This window comes from Ostrinia furnacalis, unplaced genomic scaffold (assembly GCF_004193835.3).
Source record: "Ostrinia furnacalis isolate ACB-3 unplaced genomic scaffold, ASM419383v2 OfSCF2780, whole genome shotgun sequence".
In the NCBI taxonomy this organism is placed as follows: Eukaryota; Metazoa; Arthropoda; class Insecta; order Lepidoptera; family Crambidae; genus Ostrinia; species Ostrinia furnacalis.
In genome coordinates, this window is record NW_021133019.1 from 148528 (window position 1) to 171835 (window position 23308).

Sequence of the window (23308 nt, forward strand, 5' to 3'; positions counted from 1 at the left end):
GCTCGAGCAGGTGGTATTAACTGCTCAACAAATCACAAGTGCGCGCGCCGTGGAATGAAGAAAGTGGGTGGAGGTAACTGCGCGAGAGCTGTCGACAGCTCGAGCAGTCAGTGTATGGCTGGCGACTTGACCGCACGATGAAAATTCACCGTGCTGTCGACCGCCCGAATCAGTTGCAACTGCTCGAGCGGTTCGTGTATGTGCGGCCATAGAACTCTGCAGTTCACTGTGCAGTCGCAGCTTGAAGCTGTCGACCCTGACTGCTTCAAGCGGTAATAAAAGTTTTCATTCGGTCATACGCAATTATTTTTCTTTAATTTAGTAACTCAAAATACTCAAATAAGTACCTACTGCTGGATAAGAGCTAGAATTTTTTTTTATTAAAAAAAATACCCACGCCGGCGCGGCGCCACCACGCCGACCCCGACAGGTCGGCGCGCCGCCGCTGGGTAACAGTAGCGCGGCGCGCACGTCTAGTCTGTAGTCAGTACAGCCCAAACTTTTAAAGAAATGAAATTGTGGTCTCTACTTCTTCGATATTTTTGCACATAAATAGTTGTTTGGTATCTATTTACTTTACTTTTATCTTGGCTAAAAGATGTAAAAGGCCTAATAGCGAGCGTATTTAAATTTTCTGTAACATGTAACTTTTTTATTTTAATCGACCTAACAAATACGCGGGCTTTGGCAATGGGTTCCGGTTCCGGATTCTCAATCATTTTTTAAAGCGTATACTGAGAGAAGGCAAAGGCATTAATAAATTTATCAAAAAAATACTAAAGGCTGTATATTTAATGATTTCTTTGCAATTTTATTACACAAGATCTATTTCGATATCTATCAAACTTGTCTATAGTTGAAAAGTCCATCTTTGTCTGTGGTATTATTACTCAACCAAATTGAAAAGCCATGTTTCCGCATACATTGAACCTCTATTGAAAGGTCTCTTTCAATATAGATTTTAACACGACGGTTCAACTGATTAACTCGACACAAATAAAAATGGTGGTTCAATAGATTAGATTTCTCCGAACATTTACTAAATTGAATTAATCTACAAACGTAGTAATCAATAATTAGGGAGTAAAGTACGTTTCAAAGCTTTTGGGATCGTAATTCGGTGCGTTTAAAAGGTGCAATAACGAGAGTTGTGTTTGGCAAATAACAGGTTGTTGAAGACACCGATTTCGCTACAGTTTTGTGTTTATTTTAATGTGTTGTTTTTTGCCTAAAGCAAGTGCGTTTACAGCTACTATTGGATTGTGGTCATAAAAGCGGATAACGCGACGGCCGTGAACTAAGCCGAAAACGACAAAGCTTGGAATATTTCAGTGAAGCTTGGCTGTCCAATCAGCATGTGACCCAAATCTGAGATTTCTCCTCTTTGTGTTCGTCTACAGAGCTTATGTTTTGATTTCAATAACTCAATATTTGAAGCAGAGTTATTTCATCGACCATTGTAAGTGATTTTTGTTTTTATCTCCCCAAGATTTTACGAACATGTCACGGTTGAATACAACCTGCCAAGCTCACGGGGGGTCAGGTGTTTTACGCCTGGACACACGTATGCTTCTCTAAACATAAAAGAAGATAACCTTTTACTCATAACAAGTAGACGATTGTGCTGTGAATGTAACCAGTGAAATGGAATGCTGATTATTTTCTTGTCTATTTTAGTAAGGAAATAAAAATCAGTTGAATATGCATAACACATTGGAGTTTGTGAAGTCAATAATGAGAAGAGGGAATGTGGATAAAGTCATAGAAGATTGATTTAAAAAGAAGTGGAACAATGTCATACAATGGCTCATACTGAAAATCACAGATACATAGTGCAGGTTAGTAGTTGATATGTAAATTAAAACATGTTATAAATGCAGTACTCAATTTCCAAAGAATGGTCTAAAGGTTTGTCTTTAATTCACCTCTTTTGTCTACATTTATCATAATTGTCAATAGTTTTATCACAAAAGTGGCATTCATATTAGATAATTTAATTACACTTAATGTTAAATCAATTTGCTTTTAATAACGGATCTTTGAAAACTTGCGTACAAACAAATTGGTAAAATTTTAAATTTCTCTTTCACTTTTTTATTGTATTGAAAAATATTACTCTTCAAAATATAATAAATCAAGTACACAATTAAAATGAAGTCCAGTTTGATTGATTGATTGATTGAATTTACTTTCACATTAAATAGAAGCTTCAAATTGTACTAAACCCAACTTATGTATTTAATATTCTACAACAAAAAATATTCTAGAAACATTTGGCTGGTGGGTGAAGTAAATGAAACTTTATTTTTTCAAATATAACAAGATTTGATAATTATTGTTGTTAAAAATAAGGCTTAAGAAAGTTAATTACACACATAAATACAGTCTGTCATTCAAGGCATTCAAGTTAGTCAATGGTTTTGCCTGACATAGAGAGAGATGCATGGTCATATATTTTGACCACAAAGATCAAAATATAAACCCGGTAACCTCACTACTCATCACAAGGTGGACCGACGACCTCATAAAGGTAGTGGGAAGGCGCCGGATGCAGGCCGCCACCAACCGGCCATTGTGGAAATCATTGGGGGAGGCCTATGTTCAGCAGTGGACGTCCTACGGCTGAAATGATGATGATGAACCTCACTACATCCGCATGTCCATTGATATTTAATAACTCTCAGATAGCTGTATAAAAGAAAATTGTTGCTTGACATCTTTTTTACCCTATTAATTGCAGACTGCAAGATATTTTACATACTTTAGTCTAAATGCCAAATAGATCACTCAATTTTGTAACAATCCTTTCTAATTATTTATTTTAAAAGTAAGCAGTAATAATCCATAATAACCGTAAGCTATGCATTGTTTCTTCTATTTCAAATTGAAATTCAAACTACTGCATAAAATTCCTTAGGTGTTTGTGGGGGCACTCTCTGCACAGTATGAAGCTTTATCAGTGGAAGCCTCCAAGCAGACCAGCTCTGAAGAAATAGTTAGCTGCATTGCTGATAAGCTAAACTTGAACAATGGATCTGGAGGACCTTACGAGTTGGCCGAGGTATGTTTTTTTCATTTGTATCCAAATTATTTAGGTACAAAGTCTATAAAGTGCTAATGGAAGATTATCAAAGTATTTTACAGAATACAATTAAATATAATTTAATTATATTAGCACACAACTACAGGAGCTTAAAGGCTTGATTGAAAAGCAAGAGGTTTCTCTGATTATTTATTATCCGATTAAATGATGATTCTTTAGTAAATGCCTTTGAATTAGTTATTATGTTTTACATAGTGCACTTTTAAAATATAGTTAAAATATTTTTTAATATTTCCATTAAACTATCACAAGCAGTAAGCACTAAATAGCAAAACACAACTTGACCGCCAAGATAAAAGAGCGAGCGCGCGCCTCGCATATTTTTAGATTGTAATGGTGCATACTTCTCAGTATACTACTAAATTAGTAATTGCACTGTGTGTAACGGCGGAAATCTTGACCTGTTAGTCAGCTACTGTCATGTGGATGATATTTGTCATTAATTCATTTTTTACACAATGCAACTAGTGACTCATGGGATTCCAAGATCACTTTGATTTGTTTATTAAAATCAGGAAGTTGGTATAATTTTAAGGGAGACCCTTTGAGTAGTGTATGTGAGAGTGTTTTTAAATAAACTAACACATTTTATTTATTTTATTTTTAAAATGAAGGTTGTTGGCGACATGGTCAGCGGCGAATGCAAAGAGAGAAGACTCGGGCCTAATGAATCGCCGGTCGCTGTCATGCTGCTGTGGCCGAACAACAACTCTGGCCAGTATTACAGGTAAATATTGCATACTAGCTTTCCACCCGCGGCTTCGCCCGCGTGAAATTTTGTCTGTCACAAAAAGAAGTTTATCGCGCGCATCCCTGTTTCAAAAACCGGGACAAAAACTATCCTATGTCCTTTTCTGGGACTCAAACTATCTCTATGCCTTTCATCAAAATTGGAGTAACTTAGGCGTGAAAGCGACACAGACAGACAGAGTTACTTCCGCATTAATAATATTAGTAGGGGTTTAATCACAATTTTGAGACTGAAAGTGTATAAAGCCTCTATCAGTCGACTTACAATGGTCATTTACACTCTATTCTTGTACATTAACACTAACAATGTTGGTTCCCATCAAAAAGTTTCGTTTTGCTCTTGACATTGGACCAATACTTATCTCGTAATAATAGCGCGTATAATTATCTCAGACCCACAATGAAGTGTACGAGTTATGATCGTCTAACCTTGCGTACACACCTGCTAATTACGTCGCCCTGTAACTGATATACAATCAATTGTTTTTATGCTTAGTTTATCCACTCGCCTGGATATTCACTAGCCTCTGACTAACTGTAATTAGCTGACTGGTATTTGTTCAATCTGTCTGTAGCATGCCACAGCGAACACTATAGCGGCAGTGTAAACAATCTAAACAGTTTACCTTCAATGACTCATAGAAAATTAACGATGTTAGTTCAGTCTACAAATTAAATTATGTTATTTCCATAAATGTACTTTACAAACATGCACGAAAGGCAATTTGAAACAGTATGATTAAAATAGCATGATTTGTAAATAAACCATAATATCCTGTGTTTTTATGAAGCAGTTTTGTTGACGTTTTTGTTCAATTGTATTGTTTTTATGCATTTAGCTTCGTAGCTCTATGGTGTGTAAGGAAGGACCAGTCGCGATTGGGGATAAAATATCCCAACGGGGCGCATGAGTCAGTCTTCCTGCCGCGGCGCGCCATGATAACAGTGTGCCCATCCTGCCAATTATAAACTCAAACAAATCTTTTACAACAAACATGGAATCGTTGCTGCATTTCTATTTGTAACAAATTTAGAATCAAAACATGACTCAAAAGTAATTTCGGCACATAATAAGGTATTCGTTCTTGTGATATTGAATAGAATAATTTTATAATGGTGCCTTTTCTATTTCAGGTTCTACCTTCGCGAAAAAATACCCGAAGAGCCATGGATGGAGAACTTTTCGGTGGATCCCCAGCTGATCAAGGACTTCTTCCAGAGGTTTCTGTATCAGCCGAAGGACCGCGAGTACCCGGACCTGTGCCAGCTGCCCGAGCTCAATGAGCAGACCTTGCTGGATAACTTGCGTGCAAGGTTCGCGGCCGGCTACATCTACACATACGTCGGCTCCATCCTGATAGCCCTCAACCCCTTCAAGTTCTATCCCATCTACAACCCGAAGTATGTCAAGTTGTACCAGAACAAAAGGATCGGCTCCAGTCTTCCGCCTCACATCTTCGCGGTCGCCGACGCCGCGTACCACTGTATGCTGCGGGAACGAACGAATCAGTGTATAGTGATCAGTGGGGAAAGTGGTTCGGGGAAGACGGAGAGCACGAACTTTCTTCTGCACCACTTGACCGCCCTCAGCCAGAAGGGATCGCACGGCAGCGGCGTCGAACAGACGATACTGAGCGCGGGCCCGGTGCTGGAAGCGTTCGGTAACGCAAAAACCGCCCATAACAACAATTCGAGCCGTTTCGGGAAGTTTATACAAGTGAATTACAAGGAAAACGGTATGGTCCACGGTGCAGTCGTACAAAAATATCTGCTGGAAAAATCTAGAATATGCAGTCAGGGCCGTAACGAGAGGAACTATCACGTGTTCTATTATTTATTAGCCGGTGCGTCGGAGCAAGAGAAGGAACAGTTGCATTTGCTTAGTGTTGACAAATACAATTATTTATCGAGGACTGGGTGTAGTGTAGTGCCGGGAGTGGACGAGCAGTATGAGTTCTCGCGCCTCAAGCAGTCAATGGACATGGTGGGCTTCACCATGGACAAACGGCGGAGGCTGTTTGCTGTTTTATCTGCTGTGCTCCTATTAGGTAAGCATGATCAATTCTACATTCTCGTTATTGCATTGATATTGTTATTGTCACATGTCAAAAAACTTTTCTGATTCTCCTGTGTTTGTTGAAACTTTGAGCCAAAGAGTTCTAGTCATGATGTGGCTTAATGAGAATTTAACAAACCTTCATTGAATGTTATACTATTCTTTGAAGTAATTCTCTGCCTGATATTGCTTATTACCCAATGATTACTCAATCTTATCACTTAAACTATTTATTGTTATCGGTTAACATTATAATTACATTTTATACATCACTAATCTGAATTCCAATAAAAAATTTAGATAAATTATAATCATAAGTATCATGTTGTTTATTTATGTTACAAAAAATACATAAGTATAACGAAATGTATACTCAGGACAGGATATGCATAAATAGGGCCTAAATAATGTTCAGACTGCATTTAAATACTTATTTATTGCAAATTTATTTATTCATACAACACAGCAGCAATACAGTATTTAACATTTTTGATTTTATTTCCTTTGTTCAGGTGTCAGGTCATAGCATTTTCATGATGATATCTCCAAGAACCAAAGTTTTGTAAGACGCCATTGCCATATACATAGTAAAGATAGGCAAATGCCTCAAAAGTTCCAGAAAGTAACCTTCGCAAAACAAAATTCCAGGTAACGTGGAGTTCCAGCCACAACGAAAATCATATCATCACGACGAGGCGGTCGGAGTTAGGAACCCTGAGGTGGTGTCGCTCATATCATCCCTCCTTCACGTGAAACAGGAGACCCTTCTAGCGGCGCTTACGTCCAAGCGCGCCCGGGCTTCAGGGGAAACACTCGTCATTAACTATAGGTGATAAATTAGTCTACTTATCCTCAAAATATTATTAACATGATAGCTATTAATATTAGAGGATAACTTGTTTATTTTAGTGAAATTGATGATAAATACAGTTTACTGGTAATTAATTGTGTTAATATTTGTACTCTAGATTACGTGTAACTTATTTCTAAATAAATAAGCAACAAAGATGCTACATATGAGTTTTATGCTGCGCCACCTAACTTTAACCGTAACTATAAGAGTAGGCGCACACCGTTGATTTTTCGTCGGCCGATAGTTTAGTCGGGCAGTTGATCAGTATGGGCATGTATGGGAGTGCGCACACTACGCCGATTCGATTTGGCCGATTCTTCATACAATTTAAAATCGGGCACAACTATCGGCCAACTAAAAATCAACGGTGTGCGCCTACTCTAACGATAACCTGTGTTTTTTGCATGGAGTTTGATGCATTTTGAGGTTTGTTAGAGTTAAAGTGAGATGGTGCAACCCAGCTTAGATTTAGGGATTCGTTTTAGCCTGTACCGTTTGTTTACAGATTGCCCGAAGCCATAGCGACTCGCGATGCGATGGCGAAGTGCTTATACGGTGCTCTGTTCGACTGGATCGTGATGCAGGTCAACCACGCGCTGCTCTCAAAAAAGGACACGCTAAGGGAGCATCAGGGACATAGCATAGGTGGGTCCAAGTGGTCCAAGCATTTATTTTATAGGCTGCATGACCACATAAAAAGCCCGAACATTTCAACTCGATACAAACACATTGCTATTATTTTTGTGTCTAGTTTTCGTTGTAATCACATAAGCATATCAAGTTAAACACTGGCATCTTATGTAGTTGTAATAAAGGCGAATTTGCAAATAGTCTTAAGTGCTGTTTTACGACTATATTTATCGTTTTCGCTCCCGGTGTCAGTTTGAATAATAATCGAGTTCGGCAGAGCTACGTTCTGTAAGGCTGCGTTTCCTCCAGAGGTGTGCGAGGATGCGTAGCAAGGGATGTGTTTGTAAAAATTATTAGAATCGCTTCATTTACCGCGACGAGGTTCTGGTGGAAATGCAGTACGGATCTCATCAACATCGTTCTTTTTTCGCAGGCGTCCTCGACATATTCGGGTTCGAGGACTTCGGTCCGTCGAACAGTTTCGAGCAGTTGTGCATCAACTACGCCAACGAGCACCTGCAGTACTACTTCAACCAGCACGTGTTCAAGTACGAGCAGGAGGAGTACCGTCGTGAGGGCATCCGCTGGACCGACATCGGCTTCTCCGACAACACCGGCTGCCTGCAGCTCATCGAGGGCAAGCCCAGCGGCCTGCTGTGCGTCCTGGACGACCAGTGCAAGTGAGTGGACACTGTGCGCAGGAGCACCGCCGCGAGGCATCCGCTGGACCGACATCGGCTTCTCCGACAACACCGGCTGCCTGCAGCTCATCGAGGGCAAGCCCAGCGGCCTGCTGTGCGTCCTGGACGACCAGTGCAAGTGAGTGGACGCTGTGCGCAGGAGCACCGCCGCGAGGCATCCGCTGGACCGACATCGGCTTCTCCGACAACACCGACTGCCTGCTTGCAGTGCAAGTGAGTGGTCCAATGCTGGACAAAGGCCCAAAGATTTCCACGCAACCGGTTCTCCGCTGTTCGCAGTCAAATGCTTCCCGTGATCTTCATTGAGTGCACTAATTCGAAGACTGCGTCTTTCGGTCCGTGTTCGCCGCTCTAGAAGATTTCTGTTCCAACTAAACACCTCACATTCACAATAATTGACAGGTATAGATTGCCTACTGAGTATAATAGTGTTGTTGTGGCCTCTGACTAACTCCAACTCCAATAGTGGTCTACATAAACATAATATTTGTTTCAGTTTCCCGTGGGCCACAAATGAGACGCTACTGCAAAAGTTCAACTCTGTGCACGAGGACAATCCATTTTACGAGAAACCTCAGAGGCGTGAACCAGCGTTTGTGGTGCGGCATTATGCTGGCAGGGTAAAATATCAGGTAAGAATAAATTGTGTAATTAAAATAACTATAATAACCAGGTACGATTGTGGTCAAATACCTGCCTTGTCCTGCATAAAAAAAAGATAGTATGTTTGTAGCCAATATTTTTACGAAATTCCGTCCAATTCATTCTATCACTCAAATGTTTATTGCACATACCGCGATCTTTATCACTTTGTTTCTCACTAAAAACATGTAACACTTAAGTTTATATCCCTAACATGTGTTACACAACCTTAACAAACATTCCTTCGTAGCTATTTTACTGGCGTAAGTCCTTTTCTCAGGCAATCAAAAGTGGTCGAGCTACTTATAAACATAACGTAATATACAAACCTTTATGGTATAATATTATTATAAATTTAGATTTTTCGTATTTATAGTGCTTCTAAAAAGTACAGTTTTCTTATGCCCAAATGATATTCTCCCAGGTGACGGTGATGCGAGAGAAGAACTTAGATCTGATGCGGCAGGACATCGTAAGCGTTTTGAAAAATTCCTCGCTGGCGTTTGTTCGGGAACTAGTGGGTGTGGACCCCGTCGCCGTCTTCCGCTGGGCTATTGTGCGAGCGTTTTTCAGGTTAGCTGTCTTATCTATGGTTTTAAAATGTATTGGTATACTTCTCGTGTTAATTGAAGCACTAAAGATTTTAAAGACAGAAGAAAAATTTATGAGAACAGCATTGTATTTTCGAACACCCAAGGCTTTCAGTATTTACTGAACTCTGTGTTCTACGTTGCCATAATCTAAAATTTAGATTTTAGATTCTAAATGATGCTTTTGGATGCTTCATAGTAAGCGTCTTGAAGTCTACGACTGGAGTTTCACAGCGGCTGTCAGGCTTTGGTCTTCATTAGACGTTAACGTTGTCGTATGGCGTCCATAGAAACGTTTAACGCTCACGTCAAACCAAGGTGTGAGCCTTACTTACAGCTCACTTCTTCTATCCTACTTATCTCAGAAATAGTGAATGGTATAAAAAGGAGTAAATATTTTCTCCGCAGAGGGTACTTTGCGTTCCTAGACGCGGGTAGAAAGCACCGCGTGCATCGAGCCGACGGCGCTTCGCGAGTCCCGCGCGCGTCCATACACGCGCCCAACGATTCCATCCTCAGGTCAGTACCCTTTATAATATTGTATACCCTACGATCGCTTGTGATACGATATAAACTAACTAGCAATACCGATTAACATAACGAGGCATGAATATCTGCCATTGTACTCAGTGATGTAATGTAATGAAATATAGGCTACGCGGACCCACTGCATAGCCTTATTGACGTGTGGAAAAGTCTTGGATGGCAAACTGACTGACTGTTTAATCTCTAGTGATGTTTCATGCCCTAAGTACGTCATATTGAGAAACTTCTATTGAATTTGTGTAATGATGTAAGACCTCAGTGTATGTAAAGTTGCTTGCAGTGGGGCCGCATTTTTGGAACGTATTATATTTATAATAGCTTGTGCCATTATAGTTATGTGACATAATGAAATGTGTCTTGTTGCTCAGCCAACTGGCGACAGTATCGTCAATCAATCTCGCAATCAACCGCATTGCGTAAGTCACCAATATTGAACGCTTATGTTATATGTGCACTACGCATGGCCCTCGATGTTTTTATTTCCCTTAACTTTTATCACCCTCTGTTGCAAGTTTACGCCTGCATAGGCCTATTAGAAGCGTACCAACGCACCGTAGTCTAACGGTCAACTTAACACGAATCCTTCTAAACCGAATCTATAGTGATCGTAATCTGATAGAACTAGTCGAGCACACATCCCTCACGAGAAGTCATGCATGCGTCACCCCACCGTCTTTCGTTTTTATTTTTTGTTAATCGATTTTGACCCTAATTTCCTTTTTCGCCCGATAAATACCCACGCACAGAACGCCGCACAGGGCGCCGGCTAGGCCGCGCGAGACGCCGCCGCGGCCGCTCGATAGCAAGCGGCCGGACGCGCGCGCCGACCACAAACATTACAGGGGCGGCGCGCGCCGCTTCGACGATACCGACGTCATGCAGCGCGCCAGCCAGATCGTCATGTACGTCGCCGCCGCCACTACGCTGCGCCAAGCTCTCTCGCCTGACGCCTGACGCTCCCACATGCCCGATTGTCAAACAAAACGACCACTTTATCTACATTTTTACTCATGGCACTGACACTTGCAACTGTAATAAACAAACAAATAGCTTATGTTGTCGTGAAGTACCGACAACTTTCCTTTTTTGATTAACTGTGATATTGTTTCATTTTACTGTGAAGCTTTATGTTTAATCCTTCAAGCTCCGCGAATCTAGACACAATAGATAATCAATTGTTATGACATTAATTAATGCCGTCTGGGACTCAATCGGTTAAGCCCCATCTATGTACTGCAGTGTCATGGATAAAATCTCACTTTTGGAAAATATAAAAATAACATTTTGTTTGATGAATCAGCGTGTATCGGTTGGGGTCTCTCACTCTGTTCACGGTGTTGGCTATGGGTTTTAATTTTCCGTGCCTTTCTTTTCTGATTTTATGTTGTTTTGTTTCTGACATCATGTGGTTTGATCACTTTTTGTTATTTGCATATTGCAATGAATGGTATTCACTATTGTCACTAAAATAGGGAACTTCATAGTTTTGCAATGTAATCGTTTTGGGATTTTAAGTATATGTAGATATTTTTATAGCTGAAATGCTTTTTATATCGCAATATTTGATGTTTTATTTGTAATTTTTCTATTGATTTTAAAGTCAGCTTTTACGACCAGCAAATTAAGCACTTTAAGCAAGATTATGAAGACACTTTCACGTCTCGAACGAGCCGCATGTTGTAAATACAGGCGCCACAGATTATAGTCACGTAGCTGAGTTCTATTTTCTTCGGTGGTCGGTGTTATTGCGTTTCGAATTTGCATTTTGTTCTCACAAGATCTCAAACCTTTTTTGAAAAGTTGCTCATCAAGACACAATACTGACAATAATAGCGTAAATTTTTCAAAAAGTTGTAATAAAAAAAGTTGAATTGAGAGCAAAACGCAAACTCGTGCGAACTTTAAGACTTGTAATAAACATAGCCTACCGATTTGTACAGGAAAAATAAGTCGTTCAGGCCTCGGGAACGCGCGAAGAAAGGTCTGAAGAACTTGCAAAGCGTGAAGACGCTAGCGGGCCGTACCGCCGCGCCCACTGGCAAGCGGAAACAGCCGTTAACAGTGGGGGCACAGTTCCAACACTCGCTTGCTGCGTTGATGGAGACTCTGAACCAGGCCAATCCGTTCTTTATCAGGTTTGTTGACATTATTTTGTAATAGACACGTTGACACCACCAATCAATTGACGTACTTTTTAAAACTGTCAAAACGAAACTCTCCCATAGATTTTGTGTGGCACTAAAGCAAGTGACGTCACTATTTTGTCAACTCAATTAAACTACTTTTTTCAATTACAATGCGAACAAAAATCGTAATTTACAGGTAATTTAAAATTAATTAAGTTTTTAAGACCAGCAGGGCTAAGATGCGCGCCGTGATAAACTGCTATCGCGGCGTTATATCGATTTTGACGTCACTATATCGTTTTATCTACCGGCGCTAACATGGCACCCCGAAAATTATCATGTCATCTGTCAAAATGTGATAGTGATAGATTTGTTTTTTTTTTTTGTGATAAACCTGGCAAGCCCTAACATGAAGCGCTAACTATATCATATTTTGACATCACGATAGGATAGGATGTGGTGTTTTTATCGTCCTCGATCCTTGCCCACGATAGCAAGACGATAGGAGATTAACTTTTTTGCAAGCTACTTTAACTCTATTTATTTATCATTTATAATGGTAAATGACATTTTACGACTAATTTGAGGCTAGTAAAATTCAAAGAAAGGAATCTAGCACCTTTGTGATACTTTTACTTCTAGGTGGAGATTGAGTTCTAGTTCAAGAGTTTATCAGTGTGAGGCGAATCTTGCGACAGTTTATAATCGCTAGCTGCAAAATCTTAGTGCTCCCACAGTCCCACCCACATATTAATTATTACATTACCTACCTTGTAAAATAACCATTACTTACCTACTTAGGTAGGCAGTCAACAGTACATCAGACAATACATATTAAGTTGCAAATGTCGTGAGATACCCCACAGTGTTTAGCTTGATTTAAGTACCTACTGTCATCTGTACATAATCTTGTAAAATTATTGAAAATGGGGCGGAATGTGGTGACCGAGCTTCTTGTGTCTACATCAAACAGTGGCAAGGTCATTGTCAGAAATTAGCATTGGGTGGGATGTGTAATCAAACTTGCTATAATAACAATGAGAATAAATGAATTTTACTAATTTTATAACTTGATGGTGATACCATACATACATTCCACATTACTATCAATCTAATTCCTCCATGTGGTCTTTTTTAAGGGCTTTAATGTGACAGGATGATAATCTTGTACAATTTATTCCATTATAATAAATTCATCATCATCTCAGCCATAGGACGTCCACTGCTGAACTTAGGCCTCCCCCAATGCTTTCCATGTTGCCCGATGGGGCAGCAAGGTTCTGGGGTGGAGGCCGGGTACCGGAATACGCAGCGTGGGACGTCCACCCACAAGGTGGACCGACGACATCATAATGGTAGCAGAAAGGCGCTGGACGCAGGCAATAAATTCATTATTGCAGTGTAATTTCAAAATAATTCAACCATTATTTACAAAATCTTTATTTGGAAAACTTTTGTTTTACAATAGCTATTTATAATTTCAAATACAAACAGAATTCCATGAATTGGTTAGCCTAGCCAGTACCCTTGAAGTTTTTCTTGCTGATTGTTATTGTAAATTTTCATGATAGTGAGCAAGACTTGATTATGTCTGCTTTAGAATGAAATAATCACTCATAATCCCACACTTCTTCATCCACTGTCTGAAAAAAGAAAGAATATTATTTAAACACAATTATAAATATTACAATTACATAAACAGTTCATAAATAGAAACATTTACTTAATCCTATTTGTATTTTAAGTTTACATACAAAATATTGATCACAGTATTATTACACGGTGAAAGAACTATGTGAAATAAATATAGGAAAGAAGGTGAAAGCTTATTTGTAGGAATAAAGATATTTTTCCTTTTCTCCGGTGCTGTTACTTATGAAAATCAAGATCTGCGGAGTATAGCTAATATTTTAGACTTTAGGTACTTACTTTGCTACTTATGAGTGTAACTTTATTTCTCAAATCTCAATAAACTTTCTGACTGCTTCATGTAAGTTGAATAATTACTGTAAACCTCGCATTATGGGGTAGGTAGTGGAGTTCGGTTATTCTGTTAATTTTGAAGACTTCATTCTATAATACTATCGGTATGATTAGGAATTCTTCATTGTTTTTCTTTAACTTGGTTATCTCTTCGTTTGATATTTTCCGTACTTTAGAAATATTAAAAATAAGACTGGAAACATAAAAATACAATTTTAAAAACACAAACAAATACAATCAAGCAGTCATGTAATGTCAACAAAATTGACATAACTTTTTTTTAATGACGTTCTCACTGCTTTAAGATATGTGTTTTTAGCCGAATTAGTAGCAGAAATGAACGAGATTGAACGAATGAGCTAAAATATTTCAAGGTTGGCCAACATAATAACGCAATTTTTTCTTAATATGGCAACAATTCGGTTATCACGCGATAGCGGTCGATAGACTTTTCTATCGATGGTCCCATGTTAGGGAAAATGATAAAATTATCTACGTGATCGAAAATTGTCTTATCATATCATGTCATTGTCGATGCGCGCATCTTAGGCCTACAGAATGGTCTTTTTAAAAAGTTGTGGTTTCGAATTATTGGGGTATGGTGTCAAACTGTCTATTGAATTGGTCAATGTTTTTCCAAATGCTCTTTGATAACTAGAAAAAAAACTCAAATGTAAAAAAAAACACCATCCAATGTAACTTCAATATGCCACTCTCTTTCTGAATGACATCTGTGTCATTCATCGTATACTCTGGTCAGAGGCGGGGCAAGACCTAAATTTGATGTGGGCAAGACAGATTTCGCGAGGCCTTGTTCTGTGGAGACCTGAAGACGGATTTTATGAAATAATAAAAAAAAACGGTCAAAGGTCTACAGGGTGTTAGGTAAATGGGTATATGAGCCGACACTAGGCCATGTTAACATGGTCATATAAATGGTATGGTGAAGTCAGAAAATTGATATCTTCATTTTAATTATTTTAATTTTCATACAAATAGGATTTTATAAAATTTATTTTTTAATTATTTTAATTTTCATACAAATAGGATTTTATAAAATTTATTTTGTATGAAAATTAAAAAAATAAAATCATGATATCAAATTTTTGACTTCACCATACCATTTATATGCCTATGTTAACATGGGCTAGTGTCGGCTCATATACCCATTTACCTAACACCCTGTATACATTGACAGTTTCTGATTTCTTGATTCAGTGATTATTTTTAAAGGAATATTGCGCCAAAGAATAATGTTCGTCACTTAAAACCGTGTTGTTGCTTAATTTTGTGTCTGATTATGGCTGAATTTGTTTGGAAAAAAATATATTTTTATTTTTAACTACATTGTTTAGCTATCAAGAATTTATATTTAATAGTCAATGTTCGTATTGTGATATTGTCATCTCCACCTTGTATACATTTTTTCAAAATTTTTGATGCGCGAGGCCCCTTTTACCGCGAGGCCGTAGGCGGTGGCCCACGTCGCCTACGCCTTACGCCGCCTCTGACTCTGGTATACTGTCCCAGATAGTCCGGGTACGCATTTCCGTGGCATAAAGTATGTTTAAATAAAACGAAATAGTGGTGTCGCTGACAGGCTACATAACTCTTTCACAGATGTATAAAGTCGAACAGCGATAAAATCCCGAACGTGTTCGACGAGGAAACAGTCCAGCGGCAGTTACGGTACACCGGAATGTTGGAAACTGTGCGCATCCGTCAAGCCGGCTACAACGTGCGCCTCACGTACGAGGAGTTCATCCAGCTGTACCGCATCCTGCTGCCCAAGGGGCTGCTCAGCTCGCAGGCCGACGTCAGGCACTTCCTCGCCACGCTCAACCTGGACCGCGACAACTACCAGCTGGGTGAGTGTGACGCGTGTGTGACGTCACGTCCGCCGGGCCGGCTGCAATGTGAGCCTCACGAGACGAGTTCATTCAGCTGTACCGCATCCTGCTGATGACATGATATGTGACGTCACGCCAGTATCCTAGAAGACTTACGGCAGCTGACTTGAGGACCTTCCGTGCTCGCCACTATGCATGTTTCTTTTAGATTAACACGTACAGGCGTATTACATTACACTTCAGTTCACCATCCTAGACTGCATCTCACTTAACACCAGGTGCGATTGCGGTCAAATACCTGCCTTGGCTAGCATAAAAAAAAAACTTGACACTTATTGAACCGCCAGCACTGTATTCCTTCGCTCGAAGCGCTATAGACGGACCGCGATTATTCGAGCTGACAGCGTGTTTACGATTGTACAATGTACATGTCTCTTATCTAACTAAAAGATATTACGCGTCATAAAATCAAAAGAATCAAGGACTCTTTTTGAATCTATTGCAGACTGACAGATTAACAACACAACTGTAAAAAACTTGAATGTCTCATTACCATTTCCATGTCTACAGGTGCAACAAAAATTTTCATGCGCGAAAGCGAGCAGACGAAGCTGGAATACCGGCTGCACCAGCAGATCATGGCGTCAATCATTACCATCCAGCGCTGGTTCCGCGCCGTGCTCGAGCGCCGCCGCTTCCTCGCGCTGCGGCGCGCCTCGCTCGTCATACAGACCTATTGCAGGTGGGTGAATGTTATTAAATTTTATTAAATCGCTCCATAGCCGTTTAGATGTAAAGAAGTAACAAACATACACACTTACATACTCGCAAACTTTCGCCGTTTTATTATTAGTGTGACTTCTTGTTATTGTCATTACCTAACTATAATATTATGTATAAGCTACTTAGTTTTTCATAGGATGCAATAATCGGTTTTTCTTTTGCATTTTGTAGCTTGCCGAATTTTACTGTACTGTAAAAGTTTGCCGCAGCCCTAACATCATTTACACATTAAGTAATTGTTTAATTTTGTTGAAGCTCTGCAATTTACTACTTTAGATCCTATCTGTGGACAATGGTGCTGGTTACATTGTTACAAAATTTTCAAATTATTAAGATTTAGTACATAAGCCCTCAATGTAACTGTTTCTTGTCCCAAATAAAGAGAAAAAAAAATTATACTCGACGCAAAGACTCGTGGCATGCGGGGCCATAAGTAGTTTTAAACATAAATAGAAACAGAGATACACACTCGCCAATATTTTATTAATTATTATGTATTATAAACAAGCTATACCTGCCTGTGTGACATCACTCATAACCAATGTTAAAAGACATTTTCTTTCGCACTCACATTGGTTATGCACTGTTTTATTATGACACCGCCTGTCTGCGCCGAGTATAGGAAAAAAATGGAAAAAGGGGACGGTTTCATGTGCTTGGGAAAAGAAAGGTGAAAGGGATTGGGCTATTTCGCGTACTATTGTTTTCTATTTGTATTTTTGACTCTTACAAGACGTAAAGTAACATTTGGTTTGTCATTATTTATTTTGAAAGGATGATTTTGCTACTCAAACGGAATATAAATAGCCTGATAGGGGCTATGCTACACAAGGCGATGTCCATTTGAATCTTCAGATGATTTTTTCCCCTTGATGAATTGCCCAGATGAAGCAGGCGTGAGCAAGAGATATAAATAAACCCGAAATTACGGACATTTAGATATGTGTAGTTTTAAAGTAGCAGCTATGATTTTAAAACTACATTGTCTTATGTTTCTTTCAATACTTATTGAATTTATCTTTTTAAAGTCGCAGCCAAAAAGAAACTTAGGTTAACAAATAACAATTAAACTCCCGGCTTCTCCAAAAGGCAATGGCTGATCATCCGTCAAGAAGCAGCCATCAAACTGCAATCGTGGTTTCGCGGTAGTCGCGTGCGGCGATGGTACCAGCGTCTTCGAGGCGGCGTCGTGGCCTTCCAAGCGGCGGTCCGAGGGTACCTGCTCAGGAAAACTCTGCCCGAGTTGAGGAGGAAACTGCCGCCGCCCACGGTAAGTGGTGTTGTTGTGTTTGGATGACTTTTTTGAATTGATGTTCGGTTGTTGGATTTGGAATAACTAGTGGCTTTATTCTTATGTAAAAAAAATCGGCGCAAGTGTGTTTGTGCCTTATCAAATATACAAAAGTTTTTGAAAGAAAATGAACTACGCTACATATTTCTGTCTGAAATTGAGTATGTAGTTGAAACCATGTTCCAAGGCAAATTCTTTAATAAAACACAATATCAACTTAGTTTTCATTCGTTCATTGCATAATTAGATTTTTAGTAGTTGAGATCAATAAAATTGTAAATCGAGTTCGCCAACTGGTGTCGTCATAATCCCCTTTGCCATACAAAATCTATGGCAGAGTCGCGTTTTGAAGTCGTTCATAGAAAGGATTTCCATTTACTAGCTTTATCGAATCTAGTTATTCCAAATGATCACAACTATCACTGTCGTAAAAGCAAATTAGTATTGCATCAGAATATTTTAACATCCATACTAACTCTAACTTGCCATGCCCAAAGTGTCGTGGAGCACACTTCTGTACATACGTGGTATGTGTTTGTGTTGACAGCATGACAATACGCAGGCGTACAAGGCGAAACTGAAAGTCGACCCTGAATGTGACATCCTCAGCCTGGAGCAAATCAAAGACATCATTGGTATTCATGTGTAAGTTATTTGATAGACTGATGCTTTTTTTTCTTTTGTCGTCGGCAAAATATCCCGAAAAAAAGTGACAAAACGCAAAATTTCATTTTAAAATGTTTACATGTGCAACTCTATCCCTTACGTTTTAAAGAGAGAAAGAAATAAAGAAAATTAAAATTCGATCAAATAGAAAGAGAAAAAATGAGTTCGATTTTCAAAACTGAAGCTTTGGAGCTAATTATCAATCACACAATCACACGCATGTTATTCTAACTACGCTCTAAAATATCAGCTGGATGTTATGTGAATATGTATTCATTGCAGGCGGCGAAACATGGACAGCGTAGAAAAGGCTAGACAACTGAGGGCGACACAATCTTTGCCGATTGCGAGGTTCGTTACCTTATTTTTTAAATAATTTGAATTGAACCTTTTTTATAGTAGAAACTAGAAAGTCTTCGATAATTTAACCCAAAAGTGTCTACCGCTGACTCTATAGAACAGAAGTGACGTCACTTTATTCATTACAGTTGGGAGAAAAAAGTTGAGGACATATTATTAGAAATCACGGATGAAGATTCGTATAGCAAGAAGAAACTTTATAAAACGCAAAACGTTAATGAAATACCTTTGAAGCAAGCCAGTACGAGGTACTTGTGTAGAGTTATCGGTGTTTAGATGTTTTGGAGTTTTCTTTTTTTTACGCATGTTTTCAAAATTGTTTATCGTGGCTATGATTTATGTAATTTTTTCATGGGATCATTATATCTTGAGACTTTTCAATTGGTCATACATCTGGGAATCATGAGTTTCATATAATTTTATTATATCCAACTTCTCTCATACTATCTCCACCTAAATCTCCATTTTCTAGCATGTCTAACTAGAGTGTGGGTGCGTTGAGTGTTTTTTTTTAGTTTGGTTTGATAAAAAAGGTCGAATCGAAGCTGAAGTAATCGTGTGGCAAAAGTTTTGGATTATTTTCGGTCAATATTTTCAAACACCGGCTTCGATTCGGATTCTGATAAAAGTTGTATTCCGTTCTCTATTTAAACGACCAAATATTTTCAGCATCGGCCAACAAGAACCTAGCGAATCGTCACCCGAAGATAACTGGTGTGTAAACCAATCCAAGTACCCTCAAAGCGGCATCGCTCTCCCGAAGAAAATCACGGCTGAAGACCTAGCCAATGAGTGGTTGTGGCTTAGGATAGACCAGAGCTATCTACAGGGCAAAAATAAGGTGAAAATCTAGACTGGTGCTTGTTCAAGATAGCTTTATTCTAACAGGAGTTGACATTACATTCTAATGGCTAACCCATGCTGAAAGTATTCTTGTTGTCTTAACTGAGAACCTCTTTCTTTTAGATAAGAGAAAGAGAATTGGAAGAACTAATGGAATCCATGGCGAGTGGGAGCGAGGAGTACCTATCAGAGTGCATAGACAGGTGGAGCTCTGCAGATAACTCCGACAGTACGAAAAATAATGACTCAAGGTATGGAATTATCCTTAGTTCCGTATGATTACTTTTTTGATTAACATTAATTCGAGTAACTCAATTACAAACGTCGCGATGAGTATGATAATGAAGAGTAAACTTTACGTCGAAGGTTCAAAGACAGAGGTGGAATTGTGTAAAGCAATCGTAATCAGCGTTTGACAAATAATACGATTATTCTGTCAAACGCTTTTTGTTTAACTGACTTTATCGTGCGTTATGAACTGTCAAATGATTACGATTGCTTTACACAATTCCACCTCAGTTTTCGTTATCACTGATCGTCACCGTTTCATCCAGACGCGGCTCGCCAGTCGTATACCATCGGAGCATATCGAGCAGCACGCTAGAAGCGGGTCGAGCGCTGCACTCGCTGCCGCCCGTGCGACGACATCCCACGCGACACCACGATGCACCTGACGCTGCCGCGCCGCCCGCGCCCGCGCCGCAGCCCGCCGTCGCTGTAGTCGCGCAAACGCAGCCGCGTAACTATACAGGTAGGTCACTCTTACTACAATTCATATTGCCATAACGCACAGGTAGAATATCAACAGGCTAGAGGCAGAGCGTGTGTTACATTCGCTGCGATACCACGATGCGCCCGAAGCCGTCACTCCTGCGCCCGCTTCTGTGCCCGCCGTCGCTGTAGCTGCGCGAACTCAGCCGCGTAACTATACAGGTAAGCAAATAATTACACACTATAAGCATGACGCAGACAGGTAGAATCCCAGCACGCTAGTGGCAGGGCGTCACCACGATGCGCCCGGCGCCACCTGCGTCCTCTACCGTTCCCGCTGTTACTGTAGCTGCGCAAACGCAGCCGCGAAACTATACAGGTAAGCAAATAACTCACACTATAAGCATGACGCAGACAGGTAGAATATCGACACGTTAGAGGTGGAGCCTGCGCTGTAGTTGTTGCGACACCACTACGCGCCCAATTCCGCCGCGCCGCCCGCGCCTGTAGCCGCCGTCGCTGTAGCCGCGTAACTATACAGGTAGGTCACTCCCGATACAAAATAGGAATGAAGCACACAGGTAGGTAGGTTAGAAGCGGATCGAGCGCTGCACTCCCTGCCGCCCGTGCGACGACACCCTGCGAGACACCACGACGCGCCACCCGCGCCCACGGCTGTGCCCCCCGTCGCTGTAGCTGCGCAAACGCAGCCGCGAAACTACACAGGTAGGTCACTCCCGATACAAAATAGGAATGATGCACACAGGTAGACAGGTTAGAAGCGGGTCGAGCGCTGCACTCGCTGCCGCCCGTGCGACGACACCCAGCGAGACACCACGACGCGCCCGACGCCGCCGCGCCGCCCGCGCCCGCTCCTGTGCCCGCCGTCGCTGTAGCGGCGCAAACTCAGCCGCGAAACTATACAGGTAAGCAAATATAGGCATAACGTATAGGTAGAATAATAGCACCTTAGAAACAGGACACTCCCGACGCCGCCGCGCCGCCCGCGCCCGCTCCTGTGCCCGCCGTCGCCGTCGCTGCGCAAACTCAGCCGCGAAACTACACAGGTAGGTCACTCCCGATACAAAATAGGAATGATGCACACAGGTAGACACTATAGGCATGGCGCAGACAGGTAGAATATTGGCACGTTAGAGGTGGGGCCTGCGCTGTAGTTGTTGCGACACCACTACGCGCCCAATTCCGCCGCGCCGCCTGCGCTCGTACCCGCCGTCGCCGTCGCTGCGCAAACTCAGCCGCGTAACTATACAGGTAGGTCACTCTTACCACCATTCATATTGGCATAACGCGCAGGTAGAATATCAACACGCTAGAGGCAGAGCGTGTGTTACACTCGCTGCGACACCACCATCTCCCGTTCCCGCTGTCACTGTAACTGCGCAAACTCAGGTGAGTAAATAACTACACACTATAGGCATGGCACACAGGTAGAATACAAGCACTCTAGAAGCGGGTCGAGCGCTGCACTCGCTAACTCCGTGAATACTGTAGATTTTTTAGAAAACGTTACAAAATAGCTTTGGAGCAATGTTATAACTATTTTTTAGTTTCGTTTAAACGAAATCTGAAAACTGTTTATTCAGATTTCAGAATAATTGGTAATAGAATCGATTGCAATATTATATTTATTTTGAAATATCTTCAAATGATTACTTGAGGTATTTAATTGAGTATGTTCATTCTTTAATGATCGCATCAACACGTCACGCACCGTCGCGTGCGCCCTTCATTTTAAAACAATGTTATTTACAATACAAAGAGCATGAACGCAGCAAGTTGACGCACCCTGCTTAACTCGCGCCGAATTTGTAAGCTATTTGTAAATAATACATTGTTTACAAATACACCTTCGACTCGCATTACCGATGGAGACTCAAACGAGCACAGTACTTTTATAAAGTAAAAGCTATTTGTCGCGCTAATTACCATTGAAAGGTTCGATAATCACGTCGAGTGCTTTATATTTTATCTAATTTGTTTGTCTTTCGCTTTGTTTACTTAACATTATTTAATGTGCCTATGTACCTTTGTGATAACCATTTTTTGTGATGACGTATTTATTCTCTCTATCAATGTTGGTGCGGTACAATGTCGGTGTTAAAAGTGAAAAAAGATAAAACAAGCTACGAAAAACGAATCTTGCTATATGTTTTGGGAGTGTTGGTTTTTCTTGTGCTCATGGGATATGTTAGCTTCTGTGTGAAAGTTTTGTTCTACTATTTTGGTATGTAGATATTTTAATATTATGTGTTATTTAACTGTATTTTAATGTTTTATTGCTAGATGAAGCTGCGCAAGAAACTGTTACTTTTGTCAATCTTTTTTCTATTCCTCGGGTTGTCTGAAATAGATAGCTTCCTAGCAATAACATCGCTTAAATTATATGGAATCAGTGTTATATTTCTTTTGTGTTATATTTGTGCAACAAAGATTGTCTATCTAGTTACAATTTCTTCTTCTACATATTTCTCTGACCTAAAAGTTGACTAATACCATTTCTACCGTTCCCATCGCTGCTCTTGATTGACCCCCAATAAAACCCAACCTCGTGTCAAGGTCAAGTTTGTCTCGGGGAAAGCTAAACTGTCATTAGAACTGCAACAAAATTAATCATAGGAGGATATTTCAGCCCTTGGACGTGTACTGCTGAACATAGGTCTCCCCCAATGATTTTCATAATGATCGGTTGGTAGCCTGCATCCAGCGCCTTCCTGCTACCTTTATGAGGTCGGTCACCTTCTGGGTGGACGTACAACGCTACTACGAAGTTCTATCTATAGCAGCCTTTGGGTTCGCCTTCGAA

At 40.3% G+C, this 23308-nt stretch overlaps 1 protein-coding gene and 1 long non-coding RNA gene across 8 annotated transcripts in view; one reads left to right on the forward strand and one right to left on the reverse strand.

The window, feature by feature from the left end:
- The first annotated feature begins 969 nt into the window (after positions 1-969).
- Positions 970-23308, forward strand: part of LOC114356315 (unconventional myosin-IXa) — a 42376-nt gene continuing 20037 nt past the window's right edge. The window contains exons 1-22 of one of the 7 annotated variants that reach the window (XM_028309414.1): positions 970-1459; positions 1678-1838; positions 2918-3061; positions 3718-3830; positions 4988-5901; positions 6558-6738; positions 7268-7407; positions 7826-8072; positions 8590-8725; positions 9160-9308; positions 9734-9844; positions 10618-10773; positions 11812-12006; positions 15601-15848; positions 16401-16572; positions 17703-17883; positions 18452-18549; positions 18853-18921; positions 19059-19178; positions 19600-19771; positions 19897-20024; positions 20328-20524. In XM_028309414.1, coding sequence (XP_028165215.1) covers positions 1803-1838; positions 2918-3061; positions 3718-3830; positions 4988-5901; positions 6558-6738; positions 7268-7407; positions 7826-8072; positions 8590-8725; positions 9160-9308; positions 9734-9844; positions 10618-10773; positions 11812-12006; positions 15601-15848; positions 16401-16572; positions 17703-17883; positions 18452-18549; positions 18853-18921; positions 19059-19178; positions 19600-19771; positions 19897-20024; positions 20328-20524 — 3907 coding nt within the window. In that variant the 5' untranslated portion in view covers positions 970-1459; positions 1678-1802. Of the gene's footprint in view, positions 1839-2917; positions 3062-3717; positions 3831-4802; positions 4908-4987; positions 5902-6557; positions 6739-7267; positions 7408-7825; positions 8073-8589; positions 8726-9159; positions 9309-9733; positions 9845-10617; positions 10774-11811; positions 12007-15600; positions 15849-16400; positions 16573-17702; positions 17884-18451; positions 18550-18852; positions 18922-19058; positions 19179-19599; positions 19772-19896; positions 20025-20327; positions 20525-23308 lie in introns of those variants that run through there. The other 6 variants (XM_028309415.1, XM_028309417.1, XM_028309416.1 and 3 more) reach the window with 6 other exon arrangements.
- Positions 12371-14530, reverse strand: LOC114356317 (uncharacterized). The gene is made up of 2 exons (XR_003656204.1): positions 13927-14530; positions 12371-13640 (listed from the first exon to the last, which is right to left on the reverse strand). It is a non-coding gene; the product is annotated as an uncharacterized LOC114356317 (long non-coding RNA).